This window comes from Drosophila obscura, unplaced genomic scaffold, assembly GCF_018151105.1.
Source record: "Drosophila obscura isolate BZ-5 IFL unplaced genomic scaffold, ASM1815110v1 contig_186, whole genome shotgun sequence".
NCBI classification, from domain to species: domain Eukaryota; kingdom Metazoa; phylum Arthropoda; class Insecta; order Diptera; family Drosophilidae; genus Drosophila; species Drosophila obscura.
The window spans coordinates 6,301,661-6,320,510 of record NW_024542774.1 but is presented as its reverse complement, the minus strand read 5'-3'; the positions used below and the strand labels follow the sequence as shown (position 1 = coordinate 6,320,510).

Sequence of the window (18,850 nt, the reverse complement as noted above, 5' to 3'; positions counted from 1 at the left end):
CGATCTGGCAGCGTCGGTCATAGGTAAAGAAAAAGGTTAAAATATATTCTACAAAAATATAAGTATGCCTGGGATCCGCGCGTTAAACAAACAAAAAATAATAAAGAAGAATAGAGTTAACAAACAGTTTTATTTTCCGCGGCTAAACTCAATGGGGCTAAATGGGTTAAGTTCGTTTTTTTCCTCGGTATATTTTGAAAATGATAAGGTATATTTTGGTATATTTTTTTAGGGTATTTATCGAAAAATCCGCGGTCGAGCGCGTGGTATGCACGCTTTATTTTCGCAAGTAAACTAAATTATTTTGTAAATTTGCCACTGCTGTGAATCTTTTGGTGCGCGTTAAACGTAGTTTCACAATTTGTCCAGCTTGACTATGTCAGAGGGCCGTGAAAACGGTAACGAGGCGCTGGCTGGGGCGGCGCCAGAGGACGTTGATGCGGAAGCCGAGACGGAGGCTGAGGCCGCTCTGATGGCAGAAGCTGTGGCAATTGCATACCAAAGCGAAGACGATGGAGATGATGGGGCAGCCGCTGAAGAAGTAGGAGCCGAGGAAGAAGTAATGAGCCCAGGTGATGCTGAAGCGGCAGAGGAAAACGATAGCGACAGCAGCCCCGCCGCCGACGAAGCCTTTGCCAATCAAGAGGAAGACACAGCCGCCGATAGGCGCTCGTCCACCAAGAAAGAGTTGACGCAAATCATCGACCGATGGGAACAGCAGCAGACCCAAAGTGGCTACGATCCGGTGCCCACACTGAAGAGGTAAGGCGAGAGCGAATAAATCTATAAATGTACGAATATAAATATTAATGAACACATTGAACAGTCTGGCGGAGATATTTGAGCGCGAAAAGGACGCCTACATGCGCAAGGATCCAGATCCCCTGGACTCAAGGCATCCATATCGCGCCGATCCCAGCTGCCAGTATGGACTGCTCCTCAAGCTGCTCTTCCGCAAAGATGTGTTCATGGGAAAGGTGAGCAAAGCAATCAATTACTATTTGGCATCAAATTAAGTAAACTTTTTGTACGATTCCAGCTGCTAAACGACTATCTGCGCGAGAACTACTTTAGTCGGCAGACCATAAGTCGCAGCTCCCTGGAGCTGAACATCCTGGCGTGCCGCCTTATCCTGGAGATTATGCCAGGTCTGGAGACAACTGCCGTATTTCAGACAGCGAACGACGATGGCACCATCAATCGCATCTACAGCTGGGCCGAGGACAGCATTGAGCCCCTCCAGAGCTATGCCACCGGACTGCTGGCCGAGGCCATGGAGGTCAGTGACATTGCGATCAACTATCGCGATCAGAACATGCGCCTGGTACCCAAGATGATCAAGCGCCTGCACATGCTTCTTGCCATAAGCAAAAGCGCCGCAGCGGACCATCCATCGGCGCTTAACTATTCAGCCGAGAGCAGCGCTTCTGGCGGATTGCTCTGTTGGATGGCCTGCGGCAACGGTGCCTCGGCTCCGCAGTCACCGCAGCACAACGGAAGCGGCGTTGCGAGCTCGAACCATGGCGATGCCTCCAACATGTCGATTCTCTTCGAGAACAGCCGCGATGCTTTCTCCCAGTCGCGCTACTACAAGCGGATGTACATACCGCTGCACCCACCAACGGCCGATGCCAGCCAAAAGCTGATTATGCGCTTCCTCACCAGCCTCGGCGAGTATCAGGAGTTCCTGGCCATGGCCTTCGAGAATAATGTGATGCAGCTGATATTCGGCTATCTGGAGAACCTGGATCGCCGCGACACTTGCCTCGCCTACGAGGTGCTTAAGTACTTGGCCTCCCTGCTGTGCCACAAGAAATTCGCTCTGGAGTTTATATCCCACGGCGGGCTGGAGGTAAGTGAATCTGCAGGGCGAAACTCCTGGAAAATATCTCATAGATGTGGCCTTATCCTATTTAGCTGCTGCTGAAAGTACCCCGCCCTAGTCTGGCCACCACGGGCGTGTCCATTGCCATTTACTATCTGGCGTACTGCGAGGATGCCATGGAGCGCATATGCAGCATGCAACGGCCGCTCATTTCGGAGCTGGTACGCTACGCACTGTGGATATTGGGTCGTTGCCATGACTCCTCCAAGTGCCATGCCACCATGTTCTTCAGTCTGAGCTTCCAGTTCAAGGTGATTCTGGACGAGTTCGATGCCCAGGATGGTCTGCGTAAGCTTTACAATGTTGTAAGTAGCTCTAAACGCTCTCAAATCCAAGCAGATTGACTGATTCTGTGGGTATATATTTCAGATATCCGTGCTGAAGATACTCGATCCCAGCCAGAATGACAGCGACAACGATTCGGATATTAACGATGATGTGGAGTGTGCCTCTCGCCAGATGGTGCGTCACGTCTGCGTGGCCCTCAAGCGCTATATGGAGGCGCATTTCTTCTTCAAGTACAACAGCTTCCTGTCGCAGCACTATGCGACCTCCTCCTCGCCCTCGTCATCGAACTACTTCAACCAGAATCCCACTGTGGCGGCCAAACTCACCTTCGACCAGTTGCACGAGCAGATTCGCACACTCCAGGAGCACACATCGATCCGCGGCCACTGGCAGCCCGTCGACCAGCTGATGAAGCTGGGCGGGATCTCAATGCTGCTGCGAATTATAGCCTTCAGCTACGACTGGGTGAACAGCGGTCGCTCGGAGACGGTTCGATCTGCCTTGGATGCGCTCAGCGTGTGCTGTGTGATTCCCCGGGTCTATGTGGTGCTCTGCGAGCGCATACAAATGCTGGACAAGACGACCACCTCGGGCTTCTGTTCGGTGCTGGGAGCGGCGGCCGGAGAAATCACCTCTGACGCCGAGGTGCTAAAGTCGGCTCTTGCCGTGCTCTGCCATTGCGTCTGCTCGCCGATCATACGCAAGGACAGCGGCAACAGCCTGATTAAGTTTGGCAACTCCTCCAGGAAGAACAAGGCCAACCACAAATATGCCGAGGAGCTGATCGAGAAGGTGTGGGAGTCTGTATGCTCCAACAATGGGATTGTGGTCCTGCTGTCGCTGATGCAGACCAAGGGTCCCATCACAGACGCTGATTGCATCAGAGGCATGGCCTGTCGAGCTCTGGCCGGTCTGGCCAGATCAGACCGCGTCAGGCAGATCGTCAGCAAGCTGCCCCTGTTCGCCGGCGGGCAGCTGCAGTGCCTGATGCGGGATCCCATTCTGCAGGAGAAGAGAGCCGAGCATGTGATCTTCCAGAAGTATGCCCTGGAGCTGCTTGAGCGAGTGTCTGGCAAGACCAAGGCCCTGAACAATCCGCTGGATCCGTCGCTCTCCAACATGCACAAGGCGAACGTGATTGCCCAGACCCGCATCCAGTACAACGAGCAGCAGCTCTACCAGCTGATCTACGAGCACCTGGAGAGCAAGGGCCTCACGCAGACGGCCCAGTTGCTGCAGCGCGAGGTGGGACTTCCGCTGCAGACTCCCACCACGAGAAGCTTCCATCAGTCGCCGTTCGACTACAAAGCTCTCTCCAGCGGCAGCTCCATTTCCAGGAGTCGCCTGAGAAGCCGCATGCAGGACGTAAATGCCGCCATCATGTCGAATGGCGAGATGAACCGAAGTTTTGGCGAGGACTCGCCCTACGGCGGGGCTAGCACCTCCACAGCCAGCATACCCAACTTTAGTAGCCTCAACTCCGTCCAGACGCCAATCAAGATACGGCGAACTGAACGCTCCATCAGCTCTGTGAGCCGATCAATACAGAAACAGATTGCCGAGCCCGGCTGTAGCGCTGTGGGTCTGCCGGAAGACTTTGCCTCCTCGGTACCACTGCACCCGAAGCGGGTGACCCTGAACACGATCGTGACGGAGTATCTAACCAACCAGCACTCGCTGTGCAACAACCCGGTGACGACCTGCCCCCAGTTCGATCTGTACGAGCCGCACAAGTGCCCCGATCCACGGCCCAGCCGTCTGCTCAGCTCCAACTACAATCTGACGAGTCGTCACTTCCGCACCCAGGCAGGCTTCACCACGGGACGCTTTGACCGTCGGTATGTGCACACGCACTTCTCTCCCTGGCGCACCATACGCTCGGCTGAGTACGAGGATCTGGAGTTCACCTGCTGCGACCTCGTGGGCAAGTACATCATTGTGGGCACCCAGCAGGGCGATGGTCGGGTCTTCAACATGAACGACGGCGTCGAGCAGTTCTACTCCAACTGTCACAACTTCAGTGTGGATGCGATCAAGGCGAATCGAGCTGGGGATCTGGTGATCACATCGAGCTTCTGGCGCACTCCCACCAGCATCCTATGGTCCATTGCGGACAACGAGTTCAAGTCTAAGCTGACCCTGTCCGATGTCACCTACTGCGAGTTCAGTCAGACCGCGCAGGACCGTCTCTTGGGTACACAGAACGAGGTGAGTAAAGACTGCCCCTCCCCCCCATGGTGTCACCAACTCTGACTCGCTTTTTCTCTTCAGTGTGCGACGCTCTTCGACATCAACACGGGCTCCAAGCTGTCCACCTTCACACCCACCATACCCAACCAGTATACCAAGAACCGGGCTACGCTTTGCCGCACCGACGAACTGGTTTTATCGGGTAAGTGCCAGGCAGCCCTTACTTGAACTCATAATTGAATGCTTCTTTCTGTTTCAGATGGTGTGCTCTGGGATGTGCGTTCCGGCAAGGAGATCCACAAGTTTGACAAATTCAATCAGTGCATATCGGGAGTATTCCATCCAAACTGTCTGGAGGTACTGTAACAATACCACCCATCTGGCGTTGATGCTGACGATATTCGTTTCCACAGATTATATCCAACACTGAGGTGTGGGACCTGCGCACGTTCCATCTGCTGCAGACGGTGCCAGTTCTGGATCAGCGCAATTGCACCTTCTCGCCCATGCATGTGATTTATGGGGCCAGCCTGGGAACGGACAGGGACCATGACATGGAAACCACCACCTATGATACGAGCTTCAACGTGCTCGACGCCTACGACTACTCGAGCATAGCCACCATTGATGTGAAGCGGAATATCAATGACCTTAGCGTCAGTGCGAACGGGAGCCTGATTGCCGTGGTCGAGGACTACAGTGGCTACGAATCGAAGCAGGAGACTTATGTGAAGATCTATGCGGTTGGCGTGAAAAAGAGCGAGCGATCGGAAGAGGTGCGTGCGGTTAAGGATCTAGCCAACGAGGTGGGCGGACGCAATAGCGCCGAGGCGGAGGCACCTGCACATGCCCCGCACGCTCATGGCGATGCTGGCGAAGCTCTACTTCGTGTCTTTGATGATGTGTCGCGCCCACCTCCCGGTGGCGGGGCGCCAGAAAGTGCATTGCTTCGGGCCAACATCGAATTGGAAAACAACCCGCGGCCACGCCGGGACAGTCCCGCCTCGAACGCAAGTCCGAATCTTTCTCGCCAGCATGCACCCAACAGCTCAATTGTTGGCGTGCGACGGCGAGCACGTACACTGGGTGGCAATGTCAATGGCAATGGCAACGGAGTTGGAGTTGGCGGTGGCGGCGTCAACGCTGCCATCGATCTCAGAGCTCTTATGCGGCGTATGGATGATATTGAATTAAATATTATGTCTATGCTTGCAGGAAGATGATGAGGAGGTGCCCGAATCTGATGAGGACGGCTCCGATACGGGTTCCGAAAACAGTGAGTCCCACAATCATTTATATCGTGTTTTTGGGACCAAAAGTCTTTCTTATCGCTTATTCAGCATTTGCTCTAGGTCCGAATTTTATGGAATTTCCGATGCTTCGCAATTTAAACTCTTCGAGCAACGATGAGGATGGGGATGACATGGACGATGGATATGACATAGTCGATCTACTCGACTCTGCCGACTCTGATACCGACGACGATGATGGTGATGGCGATGGCGATGACGATATCGATATGGATCTCGGCGATATCGCCTTCGACGACGGCAGCAGTGATGGTAATACCTCGTATTCTTTAGATTCTGTTCGTATACGACTTGTCTTTTCTCCATCCTTAGATTGAGTATAAACACCCACCACCCTGCTCCTTCTCCCATTGTCTCGTCTCGTTTCGTGTCGTGTCGTCGTTTATTTCCCCATTCTTATCGCAGCGTGCACGAAATGAGCAGGAACGAACATCCAAATCTTCAATAGTCTAAGTCCTAGTTTGTAGAATGTTAAATTTAAACCATGTTGTGTTTGAAAACTGTACAAAAGCATAAGAAAAGAGCGTTAAAGAAGCCCTCAATTGTAATCGAAAATCTGCTTCACAAAACCGTCTGTGAGAAACCAATTTATAAATTGTAAGCAACCGAATATTGTTCAACAATTTCAACTGTACAAAGCTATAAAAGATGTATACTTTTTCTATTAAACACATGCGTGAGTAATCTTGTTAGCGTTAAGCGTACGTACGCGTATTGTCCGTCGTGAATCCCTCTCAGGAGCATAGCGATGCCATACATATGTACATAGTTGAATGTACCACCAGAGACACCTCCGCCTAATCAGAAATAGCCACAAATGCCTGCATCGCTTCGCGTTTATCTTATCGGCGACGGTGGGCTCCAAATTTGGGAAATGAACTCCCCATCGCTCGGGCCGTAGCATATGCCTTACTCATTTCATTGGCATTGGTGAGACGCTAATCAATTGTATTTCGTTCGACGTTTGCTTCGGCTATGCTATGGCCAGCGCGCCCCGCGTTCAACTCTCGCACCACCAAAAATCGTAATGAATCTCGGGCAAATCCTTCATCAGTAGATAAATATGGTTATATTCGGACGAACGGCTCGTCGTTTATCGTGGCTGCTGATGTTTTGCGGTCAAGTTGAATGCGTTGCGTTCGAATAGTTGTCCATCACAAAGTTGTCAATTTAAAATTGCAAATTTAGTTACGATTTGCCAGCCACAGTGAGCGTTTCGATCGATTGCGCGACACAGGAGTCCCAAGAACTCTCGGCTACGGAACAACAGAACAGCGGAAATGTTTATTCAAACAATAATTGGCCTCGTGACCTGGCTGACGCTTTGCACGGCGTTTGAGGAGCACCCTCATTTCTGCATAGAGACGCAGCCCTTGCTGCTCGCGGATATTGATCGCCATGTGGTCATCCCCACTGAAAAGGATCTGAAATGCCAAATTACGGCCACAACGTTGACGTCCAAAGAAAAGGTGAAACATTTAACCATGGTAGTATCAATTTAAAGCTTTAGGTTTAGATATATGTTCAGTCGGGGTTCTGTATGTCACACTTTGTCCCTGCCATACATAAATGGTTGATCAATCAAACGATCGATGAATTATTGGTAGAAACAGGTTTGATGGAGCCCCATCCTTAAACGACACTTTCAATGCCAATATGAGTAATAGATCATTCGTCGTGTGCCGCGTGTGTCTGCCGTATGATATTCCAAATTGAATTAGCTTGACGATAGGGAGATAATGGCGAATAGGCCAGATAAGGGCAACTTATTGACGAACACCCAAGTGTTTCCTCTTCACCACTTTATCTTGCCCTGCTAATCCTCAGGAGAGCTTCATCGATACCATGTGCACGGACCACGGCTCCACGACAGTGAAGAGGGACAATCATCACTTCTTCAAGCTGCACAATGGCGAGCTGAGCGGCCGTGGCTCCCAGTCGGAAATATGCAGCAATGATGGCAGCTCCGTTCTCGCCTGGGTGCCCTACCCCATGATACTCAAATTCTATGCCCCCGAATTGAATCCCAAGGAGCGGCTCACGTACATTGCCAAGGCTACGAATGTGGAGAGGGAGAAGACGGAGCTGTGCCACTTCCGGCACACGGATCTGGTCAACGCCGTCTCCGATAATCTCTTCACCTGTGTGGTCATGATATTCGGCGATAACTTTGTAAGTTACTCTAGCAGTTGTGCTCAATCCGCTCTCCCAAATAACTTCCTTTCCTATGCATATTGCAGTATGGCCTGGAGGACAACATAAACGTGCTGGTTGAGCTGGAGCCTCTGATGTACCAATTGCGGAACATTACCTACATGCCCTGGCGCAATATCACCAACAGCTACAAGATGCATCTGGGCGACAGCGTGCTGAGGAATCCCAGCGGCGAGCGCAAGCCCATCTATGGCAGCATCAACTATGCGTTTGTGGAGAAGATCCACCTGAACACGAGCAGCATTTACCAGGATGAGCACCTCACGAAGCTTCCCCTGTTGTTCGAGCATCGTGGTTCCGTCCTGGAACTTGATGCTGACGGTGTGGGCGGCCTGGACGTAGACCAGAAGGCATACTTCGGCCGCAGCATGGATCCTAGGACCGAAGTGAAGGTGCAGGTGATTGGTCAGTGGGTGGATCAGCACCGAGAGTTCAGTGCGGACATCTACGAGTACTATGGAAACGGCTTGCGGCGCTACAGGCAGCCAATAGGCGGAGCCAGGCTTACCTTCGTCAGAATAGACAGCACAGAGCCGGCCTTTGAGGCTCCCGAGTCCAACAATCTCGTGAAGGCTTCGATATTCCGGGAGCAGCATCTGTCGAGACTCAGTCTGAATGGATCTGGAACCAATTTCACCGAATGGGAGAACGCAACAGAGGACGAGGATGAGCCGGGCTTCTACAGCTGGTTTGTGGTCACCTGCCTTCTGGTTGCCGTGGCTGGGATCGTCGGCGTGTACGCCATCGTCCGCACCCAAAGCAGAAAGAACAAAAAGAGGCAGAAGTACGATGTGGCCAACACAAGCCCGCCACCAGCCTGAATTAATTAATATTGATATAAGCACCCCATTCACAGGTTTTTCTAAAATTATTTTTCAATGTCACTTGTCAGTTGCCAAATTGTATTTTTTACTTCATTTAAGTACTAATTTTTCTCAATTATTAGGTGCTGCCATGGCACGTGAACGTCCTTAAGATGGTAAATATTAAATTAAGCCCGCAATAGAAAAATATGGTAAGAGCTTCATCAATCAATGTCTATGACAGGAACATAATATATTGGACACGTCTAAATTAAAAGTGGTCGTTCCACTAGGGGGGATGTATAGCTGAACGGACACATAAGTTCCGTCAGGGCTGAGGGATTTGGAATGCCATTTCATTTGTTCGCATATGATACGGTGCCCAGGTGCCTGGCTTTTCCATCTATATTTGATATAGTTGCTTGGATATATTCTTAAATATCTTAGCATACCACACCTCTTGGGTGCATTCTGGTGGTGCATAGGGTCGAGCGATTGGATTGTTTATTTTGGTCTTAATAGAGATGGGGGAGGTCCGATAACGATAAATGGTTTCCTCAGTTTCTCCCATCTCCTGATTAAAGTTAGTGCTTTTTTTATTTCAGTCAGTTGGCAGCGCCGCAATCAAACACGCCTATCGTCTCACTCACACACAGAGAAAGACAAACAGAGCCATTTACAGCTCCTTCGCGTAGAAAGAAATAGGAAATTCATTCATCAAATTTGTATTAATTCCATACCCCGCCTGGAAAGGATATCCAGTAATACTTGGTTAGCTTGCCCCAGAATAACCCTCTGGTGTGGCATTATTTTGATACGGTGTGCTGTGCGTGCAAAACAGAAAAAACAAAATGTGTGAACTTTATGCAGAAATTGTGTGACGCGGCCATATTTGAGGAATTGTTATATTGAATGTCGCGCGAGCTACGAAAATTACATAAATAAAACGCAGGTAAGTGCATAAAAACAGCAATTTACGTGTGTGTAAATCCCCAGTGAAGTGTGCATCGAGTACGGGAGCAGGTGAATGAAAGCGCTGCTTAGATATTTCTTGAATTTGGGCCCAAAACCCAAAGATTATGTATTTGTTTCGCTTTTGTGCCTGAAAATAGGATTTTTCGCTCACACCAACACCAAGATGGTAAATTGTGTATAACAGTATAGCTGTCTCTGTCTCGCCCCAGTTGCGGCCGCAGAGCTACCAGACCAGTAATAAACGGAACTTAACAGTGCTGTTGTTTCCTAACAGCTGCTTCCTAACAGCGTCAGGTTTCGCAGCTGACCGTTGATTACATTTTTAATTAATGAAATTTGGCGCGAAAAGTGAAAGACAGACAATAGCAATGACCAGGGACAATACAAAACAGATTGGGCTGCCGCTTGGAAACCCCGCACCCGTACTCGGTGCTCATTTTGAAAGATTAACACAGCTTGTAGGCGTTTTTTCACATCGATCTCTTGTTGCAGAATCCCACTGAAGACTCAATCGCTTTATCAATGATGGATCGCAAGAAAGCCCTGGAGTTGGACAAAATATGTCGCCTTTGCATTTCTGAGCGGAAGGAAATGCGTCCTCTGTTTACCGAGAAGGTGCCTGAGATGTTGATGGACTGCACCAGCGTGCGAATAGTGCCCACGGAGGGCTGGCCCGACAAGATCTGTGTGCAGTGCGTCCACTCTGTGAGCCGGAACCACGCCTTCAAGACGCTCGTCGAGCGCAGCGACAAGGAGCTGCGTGAGTACATCACAGGGCTCACAGTGCGCATGGCGATGGAGGAGCAGTCGGCGGCCAATGCAAAGCACCAGCAGCAGCAGGAACGCAAACAGCAGAAGCTTCTGCAGAAGCAGCTCAAGCAACAGCAGCTGGAGGATCAGTTCCAGCAGCAAATGGCCCAGCAGCAGCAACAGCAACAGCACATCCAAAGCAAGCCCAAGCTGAAGCCATTGTTGAAGAAAGGCTCGCGACAGATCAAGCTGCGGCACCTTGAGTCAGCCGCAGCGTCGCCCCCAGCCCAGATGCAGCTCATGCCAGAGCCAGTACCAGCCCCGCCGCAGCAGCAAGCCACGCTGCAGCAGCAACTTCAGCAAATTCAACTGCCAACACTCCAGCAAGCCCCCACCCACAACCTAATTTCGACCACAACCGCCGGGACGATGCCCCAGCAGATCCTGCTGCCTAACGGTCAATTCATCACAACTGCCCAGATCGTGGCCCCACAGCTGGCGCAGATCATCAGCACTGCGCCGCACGGAGCGGCCAACGGAAATGGGGGCGCCCAGCAAGCACAGTTCCTGCCACATATCCTTCAGGCGCCCAACGGACAGACCCTGCAGATAGTCCAGCAGCCAAACGGTACGCAGACGCTGCAGCTCGTCCAGTTGGTGCCGCAGAGGAGTATGGCGCCCACGGGCGTGACAACAGTGACCACAACATCCCCGGTGAACATGGACAACGGGGCCGGCTCCCTGGCAGATGCCGATGTGCATCTCCTGGAAGACGGCTGCGATGTGGAAGACGAGGAATTCGAGGAGGTCTATGAAAGTCTCGATGGCAAGGGTCAATCGTTCGAGACGATCGTCCTGGATGAAGAGCAGCATCAGGAATTCCTGAAGGACCACCAGCATCAGGTATTAATGGAGGACGACCTGACCCAAAGTGAGGGCCAGGAGCCCGAATACTTCGATGATTTGGATCAGCAGCAGCTCGAAGACAGCGACTTGAAGACCGAGGAGGATGAGGACAGATTTATCATAGAGGAAATCCAGCTGGAGGAGGAGGACTTGATGGATGAGGCCGACGAGACCATAACCCCCGACTGTGAGTACATCACAGACGAAACGGACCAGCATAATCTGAGCGGGGATATGGACGATGAGCTGCACTACGCCATCATGGAGCCACCAGACGGCGAAACCAGTGGGGACCTCGAGCAGGCTTTCATGGAACCAACAGATGGCGAGGCCAGTGCGGACATGGAGCAAGCCTTCATGGATGCGGATGACGTAGAGCTGCACCAGCACCATCAGGACGACATGGAGGGGATGGAGCTGCAAAGCATATCCCTGGAGAATGCCGTGGTCGAGTTCAGTCAGGCGACGACAGACGACAATATGGGAACCCCCACACTGAGCGTCAGTTCCCCCAGTCCCACGCCCAAACGGGCCAAACGAGGCAACCAGTCCACATCGGCATCCGCCGTCACGCTGGAGCTGTGCAATCATCAGAGCAGTCCACCTGCCATCAGCAGCAAGCTGGCGGCTGCCAATTCCCGACAGCTGGTCCAAACAGCCAGCGTTATAGCCGCTGCCGGGGCGGACGACAACTACGAGATCGACGCCAATCTGGTGACGGAGTTCATCAAGCAGCACACCTCCCCTCTAGGCTCGGGGCGGTACGTTTGCCACCTGTGCAGCACAGAGTTTCGGCAGTTCAAGGGACTGCAGAACCACATGCACTCGCACACCAACTGGATTCGGGCCAACTGCAAGAAGCAGCCGCAGTGCCAGATCTGCCTGAAGAGCTTCAAGGGTCCCGGCATGCTGCGCATGCACATGAAGACCCACGACGCCGAGACCAACACCCCCGTCTGCACCATCTGCAATCGCACGTTCAAGTCGAAGGCCATCCTCTATCGGCACCGGCAGACGCATCAGCAGAGGGCCTACTGCTGCGGCGTCTCAAACTGCCGCAAGAACTTCTCGTCGGCCGCCAACCTGCGCTGGCACGTGGAGCGCAAGCATCCCGACGTGATCGATCCCTTCTACAAGTGTGGGGAGTGCTCCACCCTCTACGACAGCATCGACGGGCTCCAGCAGCACGTGGAGAACACGGACCACAGCGAAGCGCAGATAAGCGACGCCACCAGCAATAGCAATGCCGCCTTCAGTGGCGCTGTCAGCATCGTTAGCAATGGCACCGACATGTCCAACATGATTGCCGCTGCCCCCGGGGGCCTTGGCACCAGCGCACCCGGGGACACACATGCTGTTGTGGTCGGCTCCTCCGGCGAGGTTTATTTTGTGACGCAGGCGTAGCCCGCGGAGTATGCCGCAGTAGGCATGTCCGAATGTCTGCTCGGCCTCTAGACCATATAGATTATGCATATGCCTATATAGATATATATACATATATATATATTTTTGTACTATCCACATTAGTTGTCGTACTAGTATATAGCACTCCACACCAAACTCCCCCATCCCCCAAAACATATTGCAATCCTAGATTTCTTTCGTAGAACTTGTTTACATCGTAGCCGTTAAGCACAACTCGAATTTTGTAAGTGAAAACGAAAGTGTAGGTAGCAGAACGATCCCACAGCCCAGACATATCCAACCCATCCATCCCTATGCCCACATCCTCTAAGGAGATAATTGAATGTATGACCCGTTCCATTCTATTACATTATGTTGTATGGAAACTATTTGAATGTAAAGCTCACTTATGTTAGGCAAATTTTCTTCTCTATCTATCTATCTATCAGCTAACTGAATGTACATATATGACATATAGGGCACGCAGAAAGGTCGCAATACTGCTGTATAGGACTTAAGGCAGCGGAACAGCGGATCCTGAATGAAAACTAATTTATTTTAAAGGTCATATATGGTAGTCAGATCATATTCCCCACCCCCCACGTATGATGATAGCCTGCTGTATCTATAGGTCTTAAAGGGCTGGCAGATCGATCCCCTCCCCTCCAATCCCATCCCACTTATTCCACCCTCCTGCATGAAAGCTAACTGAATGTAAAAGTCAATTTGGGGACTGTGCCAGTTGATTTGTTTTTAATTTTTTTTGTATTATTATTTTGTTTTCCCGGGAATATCAGACTGGCATTTTAGGCTAGAACTTTGTCGGCTTTTGGTTTTCATTGTTGGGCATTAATCGAACACGGATAAGAAGAACGTGGTTTTAACAAACCTCATAACAAATAAATTAACAAAAATTTGTGTAAGCGAAACGTTTTTCATTATCTAATTGTTCTAACCATTGCGAGTCTGTAAGAGTTATTTTTGTTTAAAATTGTAATCCTCTGGTTGGTATTGTGGGTCTCGTTTTGCTCGATTGTTATTCCATTCCCAGAAAAAATAAGACACAGAAGCAAAACAAAACAAACCCTATCAAAAGAGAATTACAATCAAGTCAAGGTCCATGGTATATATTGATTCCAAAGTGCCACGTGCCACATGCCAGTGGCAGCTGGTTGGGCAGTTGATTGTATCGGCAATTAGCACAACATATCAAGCAAAGCTATGCAAGCTGATAAGACGCAATTGAAACCGAAACCAGGTCTGAGCTTGGGGGTTCTGTGTCATCTTATGCGCAGTACACACTCCAGTCGGAACTTCAACCACATTATGGAGTTTCTCAACTAATTGGTTATCCCACCGCAAGTCTGTGGCTGTCATATAAAATTGATAATTAATTAGCAAATAAGCTTGCGAGTGTCATAAATCGGAATAGCACATGGACACCGAAAATCGCCTTCCAGGCAATTCATTTTGTTCATTCAGATTATTTATGGCAGCCCCGCCGCCGAGTGACGAATGATAAGATAGCCTCAGCGGCTTAGCTGCTACATATTACGCTTTTTCCAATCATTTTCCACTGGCGGAAAAGCCCGGCCCCTGTCGCGGCCCACGTTTTTGCGTGCACTAATTATAGTAAGGGTAAATATTGATTTTTCGTAGCACATCTTTTAAATTTAAACTCTTGCCAACGTTTTTATCTATGCAAATTAGATTTCGTTTCCCCCGAAACTACTTCCTCCATTATTTGGTTGTTGTGTGATTTGAGCAGCTGCTGCCATCCCCGACTGGAGGCGTCCTTGAACTTTGGAGCGTCTCTGGCAGAGGGAAAACTTGGCCCGGAACCAAAAAAGAAGAGAGGGGAATTATATGGATTCTGCCGGGTATAGCACTAGAATGGTTCTTACATACAATATAAGAACATGCACACAAGCACATATGTATATTCAAATATAATTTATTTTGAAACCACAAAACAAACAGTTGGCAAATAATATCAAATTTAATTGATTTAACTGCAATAATTGCATAGAATGATGAATCCACACACATTTTTATCTTATTAATAATTCATACATGTACATATGTACATCCATGGGGGAACCAAGCGAACCATTCTGGGTACCGACGACGTCACGTCACCTGCGACATTAGTCACGCTACGGCTGAAATTTCAATAAAAATAAATTGATGTGATATACTTACGGGTTTGGTACCTTATGGGAATGGTTGCTCTTTCCAATCCTGCTGCCGAGAGGCGGGCGAAATTACATAGAACGCAATTGGGAAAATTCTGTAAAGCCAACGCGCAATGAAATACGTGGATCGCCTCGACCGAGTGAGTGCCTGAGAGAACATTCCACAATTATGGTTCTCAGCTGCGTCGGCTGTTCATAATGCTTTTAATATTCCCGCTGATTGGCAAGAATTCCCATTTCCCAGAACAATCCCAGAAGCAAATCTGAGGCTGTAGAGAAGTTTATTTATGCTGAGACTGCTAAAGATCCACTTCAAAGAACATTCCCTCTGCCCTTTCCAAAATTTGTTGCCGTGCTAACAATTCTCAGTTTGTGTCAATAAACCAACTTAAAATAAACAAACATCAGATACATCAAAAATAATACGTATTCAGCGCCCGTCTACCGGAAGAAACAGAAAGCGAAAAACGCCTGACATGACGGAGAACCGCTTCTATCCGTTTACAATTTTTGTTTACTGATCCGGTCGCAGATTATGATCGATGCAATTTGTTGGCCCAAGTGTTGGCAGGGCCCAGACATCAGACCGGACAACGACCACACAGATATAGCCAGACAGAGAGCCAAACAGAGAACCAGACGGACGGACATGGCCAAGTAAGGTAGGCAAACACTTGTTGTCTACACCCCGCACCTGGCCCAAGATTTGTATCTCCTCTCCATTGACGCAATTGAAAAGAATAACAATATTGTTTATTTTCTGTTGTCTGACTCTCTGCAAATAACACCCATTTTTAGCTTCGATTATTCGTGAATTTCGAGTCAAATACTCTTTCTAAGGATAGGTATGTGCTTTAGCTTTCCTTATTCGTATCGATATGAAGCTTAAAGTGAAAATGAAGTCATAATTTCTTTTGATACCCCCTAAAATCTGTGCTGGTTACGAGTATCTCTTAGGCATTCAACGGTGGGACTTTCTCTTTATAAAAACGGGACCGTCCGCCCCCAGATATCCAACTCTTAAATATGTAGAGCATACAGCATTCTGTTATCCCATGGACGAGTCGTTTTGGCGTTCCATTTGTTTTGCTTTGGAAACATCACGAATTTTGCAGTTCACACGTCGCATCGTAGTTTGTTGTCATTTCTCAACACATTTCTGAAAAGAGTTTTATTTGAACTTGGGTGGGTACATGCCCTAGAATAACCCGCTTGTGAAATTAATGTGATTGTGGTTCATCTCTCCAGGATAGGGAATACCCACTTCGTCGATTCTGTTCCTTTGGATTGCTGTTGGCGTTTTCGCTTATCTTTGGCATTAAATTAAACTTGATCTACATATCCCCTGGCGACAAATGCCTATTACATATTTACATACATAAATCCAAGTGTACATAGTTGGCGGGAGGCACACACATATTGTAAATCCGTGCAAATGCTAATGCTATTCAAATATTTATATAATTCGTACAATTATAGATTGGCTACGGACCGAGGCAATATTTATAGCAGGAGACCGATTTTCTTTTTCTGCTTGCGGCGCAATTTCATTTCGTTTCCGATACCGAGGCTTGAAAAAAGCGAATTTTATATATATACATATATTTTAATGTGGGGCACACGATCTCTGAGTGGATTCTTGCTCTTCTTCGACTGCGGCATCTGCCACCATTGACATTGGACAAACCCGTTCGCTTGGTCATGACTTTCTCTGGCGCGTGCTGGCTGAACGAACGGTCACAAGGATCCCCAATAAACTAGGTTAAGGATTCGGATAATAAAACACCCTTGCTACATGTTGCACACTTGATGGGCTAAACCGATGAGTAAACGGGCGATTCCCAAAGGGTCTTCACTTTTTCCGCTGCGGCAGGCATGAAGGGAGCCACGGCATTTTTCATTTTGCCGGCATTTTTGATTTGGCAACGGCCCAAAATATTTTACCCACCCACATCCCACATCCCCGCCAGATGGCAACAGCTGGGAACGATGCACACATTTTGGCGTGGTCAGTGCTGGCCACCGAACCGTTTGGAACACTGATGGCATGTGGGAACGTGGTCAGTGGTCAGTGGCCATGTTCGTTCCGATTGCCCCTGAAAAGTTCCCAGCAAACTTTGTCTTTGTCAGGGGCAAACATTCCTTGGCTCGCCTTGCGCCAGTCTGTTTGGGCAACGCCTCCTCTTGGGCGACGACCGATTAGAGCCGCCCAGACCAACCACCCATCAATGCGGAAACGTATTTTAAGATTCGGTCATCAGAGCGCCAGCGATCACGGCGGGGGCTCGTGGCCATTGTTCCGGTAACCGGTGACGTCTCGTTTTCCCCACAAAAAATAGAAGAGAATCTAGATAAATCGAATGCCCACCGAGTAGCGCAGCGCATGCCTGGCATAGTAGTACGAAAAAGTAAAATTTATAGCATTGGGGGAATTCGGTGCTAAAGAGACGAATGAAATGCCTTTTGGCTTTCTATGTATTTGCGGACTTCAATGTCAGGGTCGCGCTGCCCGCGTCCGATTAAGAATTACCTGCTGCAGATGCCTCGCTTCTCTCGTACATTCTCTATCCCAAAATATGGTAAATATGTACTTACTTAATTCTTTGACGATGTATGTCAACGGTTTACTGCTATAAATAGAAATGTTTGATTCGAAAAGAAATTAAATAAATTCAATTTTTTGGCATGCCAAAAAAATTCAAATAATTCTTTTGGCATGCTTTTGGTTGTATAATGTACTAGAATGATGTTGAATGAATTTAAGTTTGGATTCCGTATTCTTATGAAAGAGAACAAGTGGAAATTCTCACATTCCGTCATCATCTTTTATCGATCCATGCACAAATCAAAAGGTGTCCTGAGCGGGCTCCATCCCCAGCCGCTCGTTTCAATCCATTCAGTTCAATTACTTTGATCGCTGACAAATGAAAATCAGCTGATAAACTTTGTTTGTTCATCATAGGTAGCTGGGGGAAATGATGAATAACTCATTTGATTGTTATTGTACATTTTCAATTGCCCAACTGCTGTTGCCGCATCTGGCTGTTGTCTCCGAGTATTTCCAATTAAGCTGGAATCACACGAGCGGCAGGCGCGTGTTTTCAACAATAGTTATCAACAGACAGGCACGGACTGGAACTACTTAATACTTATACATACATACATAGGTACGAATAAATCTGCATACGAAGACTTATCGAGAATTACTTCAGTCGAGGTGAGTGACAAGTTCTTGTGGCTCAAAGAAAATTGTCTTTTTGCACGCATTTCTTTTCGCTTCTGACTAATTGCGGTTCTGCAGGAGTGGGTTCATTATCTAATGCAAGCCCAATGCCATGACTACCATGTCCTTGCCACCATACGCAGGAAAATCGATGATGGGAAAAGCTTTTAGGTGCAGCGCATGTCCTTGGCGTGTTCATGGCAAAGCGGATGCGACAGCCTCCCGCTCAAGGTCGACTCTCATCCATCACTAATCGAGGATACTCACATGTATCTGCTTCCGTTTTGAATCTCGTCAATTATTCATAATCTGAATACACAGTATAAGTTCCTGCAAATGATTGATACCCTCATCACCGTAGCACCATACATGGGGCTGAGTGACAGCTTCCCTAGCTGGCTTCTTGCTGCCGGCCGCCTGTCATCAAAATTGGCCCACTAGAAGCCCCTGCCGGATGAGTAATCCGGCATCATCGGGCACCGTCTGAATTGTATTTACCCCGCCTAACAGCGAAACAGGCCCCGAAACACACACACAAATAAAATGTGGAATAGTCATACATATTTGGCGAGTGGAAAAAACAGATGCCATGAACATAATCGTATTCTAATTCAAGAGGCTGTGAGGGGATCATAGTAAACAAGTAAGAAATGAGGGAGGGTTTCGGATAGGCCTGAGTGCGGCACGTGCAGAAAGTAAACTTAAGC

General features: G+C 48.9%; 3 protein-coding genes across 4 annotated transcripts; all 3 read left to right on the top strand.

Moving 5' to 3' along the window:
* The first annotated feature begins 178 nt into the window (after window positions 1-178).
* LOC111074539 (protein mahjong) lies at window positions 179-6,342 on the top strand. Of its 2 annotated transcripts, XM_022367341.2 has the most exons (11): window positions 183-762; window positions 827-977; window positions 1,040-1,852; window positions 1,918-2,190; window positions 2,255-4,381; window positions 4,445-4,565; window positions 4,623-4,720; window positions 4,777-5,139; window positions 5,579-5,639; window positions 5,704-5,925; window positions 5,986-6,342. In XM_022367341.2, exons 1-11 carry the CDS (start codon window positions 377-379, stop codon window positions 5,988-5,990), a joined length of 4,620 nt encoding a protein of 1,539 aa, XP_022223033.2. In that variant the 5' UTR covers window positions 183-376; the 3' UTR covers window positions 5,991-6,342. The 2 variants fall into 2 exon arrangements, 1 of the variants encoding a protein (XP_022223033.2); XR_002607824.2 differs by lacking the exon at window positions 5,986-6,342 and having other exon boundaries at window positions 179-762; window positions 4,777-5,639; window positions 5,704-5,743.
* A 263-nt stretch (window positions 6,343-6,605) lies between these two features.
* Window positions 6,606-8,949, top strand: LOC111074544. The gene is made up of 3 exons (XM_022367347.2): window positions 6,606-7,142; window positions 7,501-7,845; window positions 7,914-8,949. Exons 1-3 carry the CDS (start codon window positions 6,954-6,956, stop codon window positions 8,706-8,708), a joined length of 1,329 nt encoding a protein of 442 aa, XP_022223039.2. The 5' UTR covers window positions 6,606-6,953; the 3' UTR covers window positions 8,709-8,949.
* Window positions 8,950-9,295: 346 nt separating this feature from the next.
* On the top strand, window positions 9,296-13,645 carry LOC111074543 (myb-like protein AA). The gene is made up of 2 exons (XM_022367346.2): window positions 9,296-9,642; window positions 10,158-13,645. Exon 2 carries the CDS (start codon window positions 10,188-10,190, stop codon window positions 12,723-12,725), a length of 2,538 nt encoding a protein of 845 aa, XP_022223038.1. The 5' UTR covers window positions 9,296-9,642; window positions 10,158-10,187; the 3' UTR covers window positions 12,726-13,645.
* The last annotated feature ends 5,205 nt before the right edge of the window (window positions 13,646-18,850 follow it).

Excerpts from the sequence above, each read along its gene's own strand:
- LOC111074543 (XM_022367346.2), top strand. The coding sequence starts at position 10,188 with ATGATGGATCGCAAGAAAGCCCTGGAGTTGGACAAAATATGTCGCCTT.
- LOC111074539 (XM_022367341.2), top strand. The coding sequence starts at position 377 with ATGTCAGAGGGCCGTGAAAACGGTAACGAGGCGCTGGCTGGGGCGGCG. Across the intron at positions 1,853-1,917 it reads TATCCCACGGCGGGCTGGAG|CTGCTGCTGAAAGTACCCCG; the intron begins GTAAGTGAATCT and ends TATCCTATTTAG. Across the intron at positions 4,721-4,776 it reads TCCATCCAAACTGTCTGGAG|ATTATATCCAACACTGAGGT; the intron begins GTACTGTAACAA and ends TCGTTTCCACAG.
- LOC111074544 (XM_022367347.2), top strand. The coding sequence starts at position 6,954 with ATGTTTATTCAAACAATAATTGGCCTCGTGACCTGGCTGACGCTTTGC. Across the intron at positions 7,143-7,500 it reads CGTTGACGTCCAAAGAAAAG|GAGAGCTTCATCGATACCAT; the intron begins GTGAAACATTTA and ends GCTAATCCTCAG. Across the intron at positions 7,846-7,913 it reads TGATATTCGGCGATAACTTT|TATGGCCTGGAGGACAACAT; the intron begins GTAAGTTACTCT and ends TGCATATTGCAG.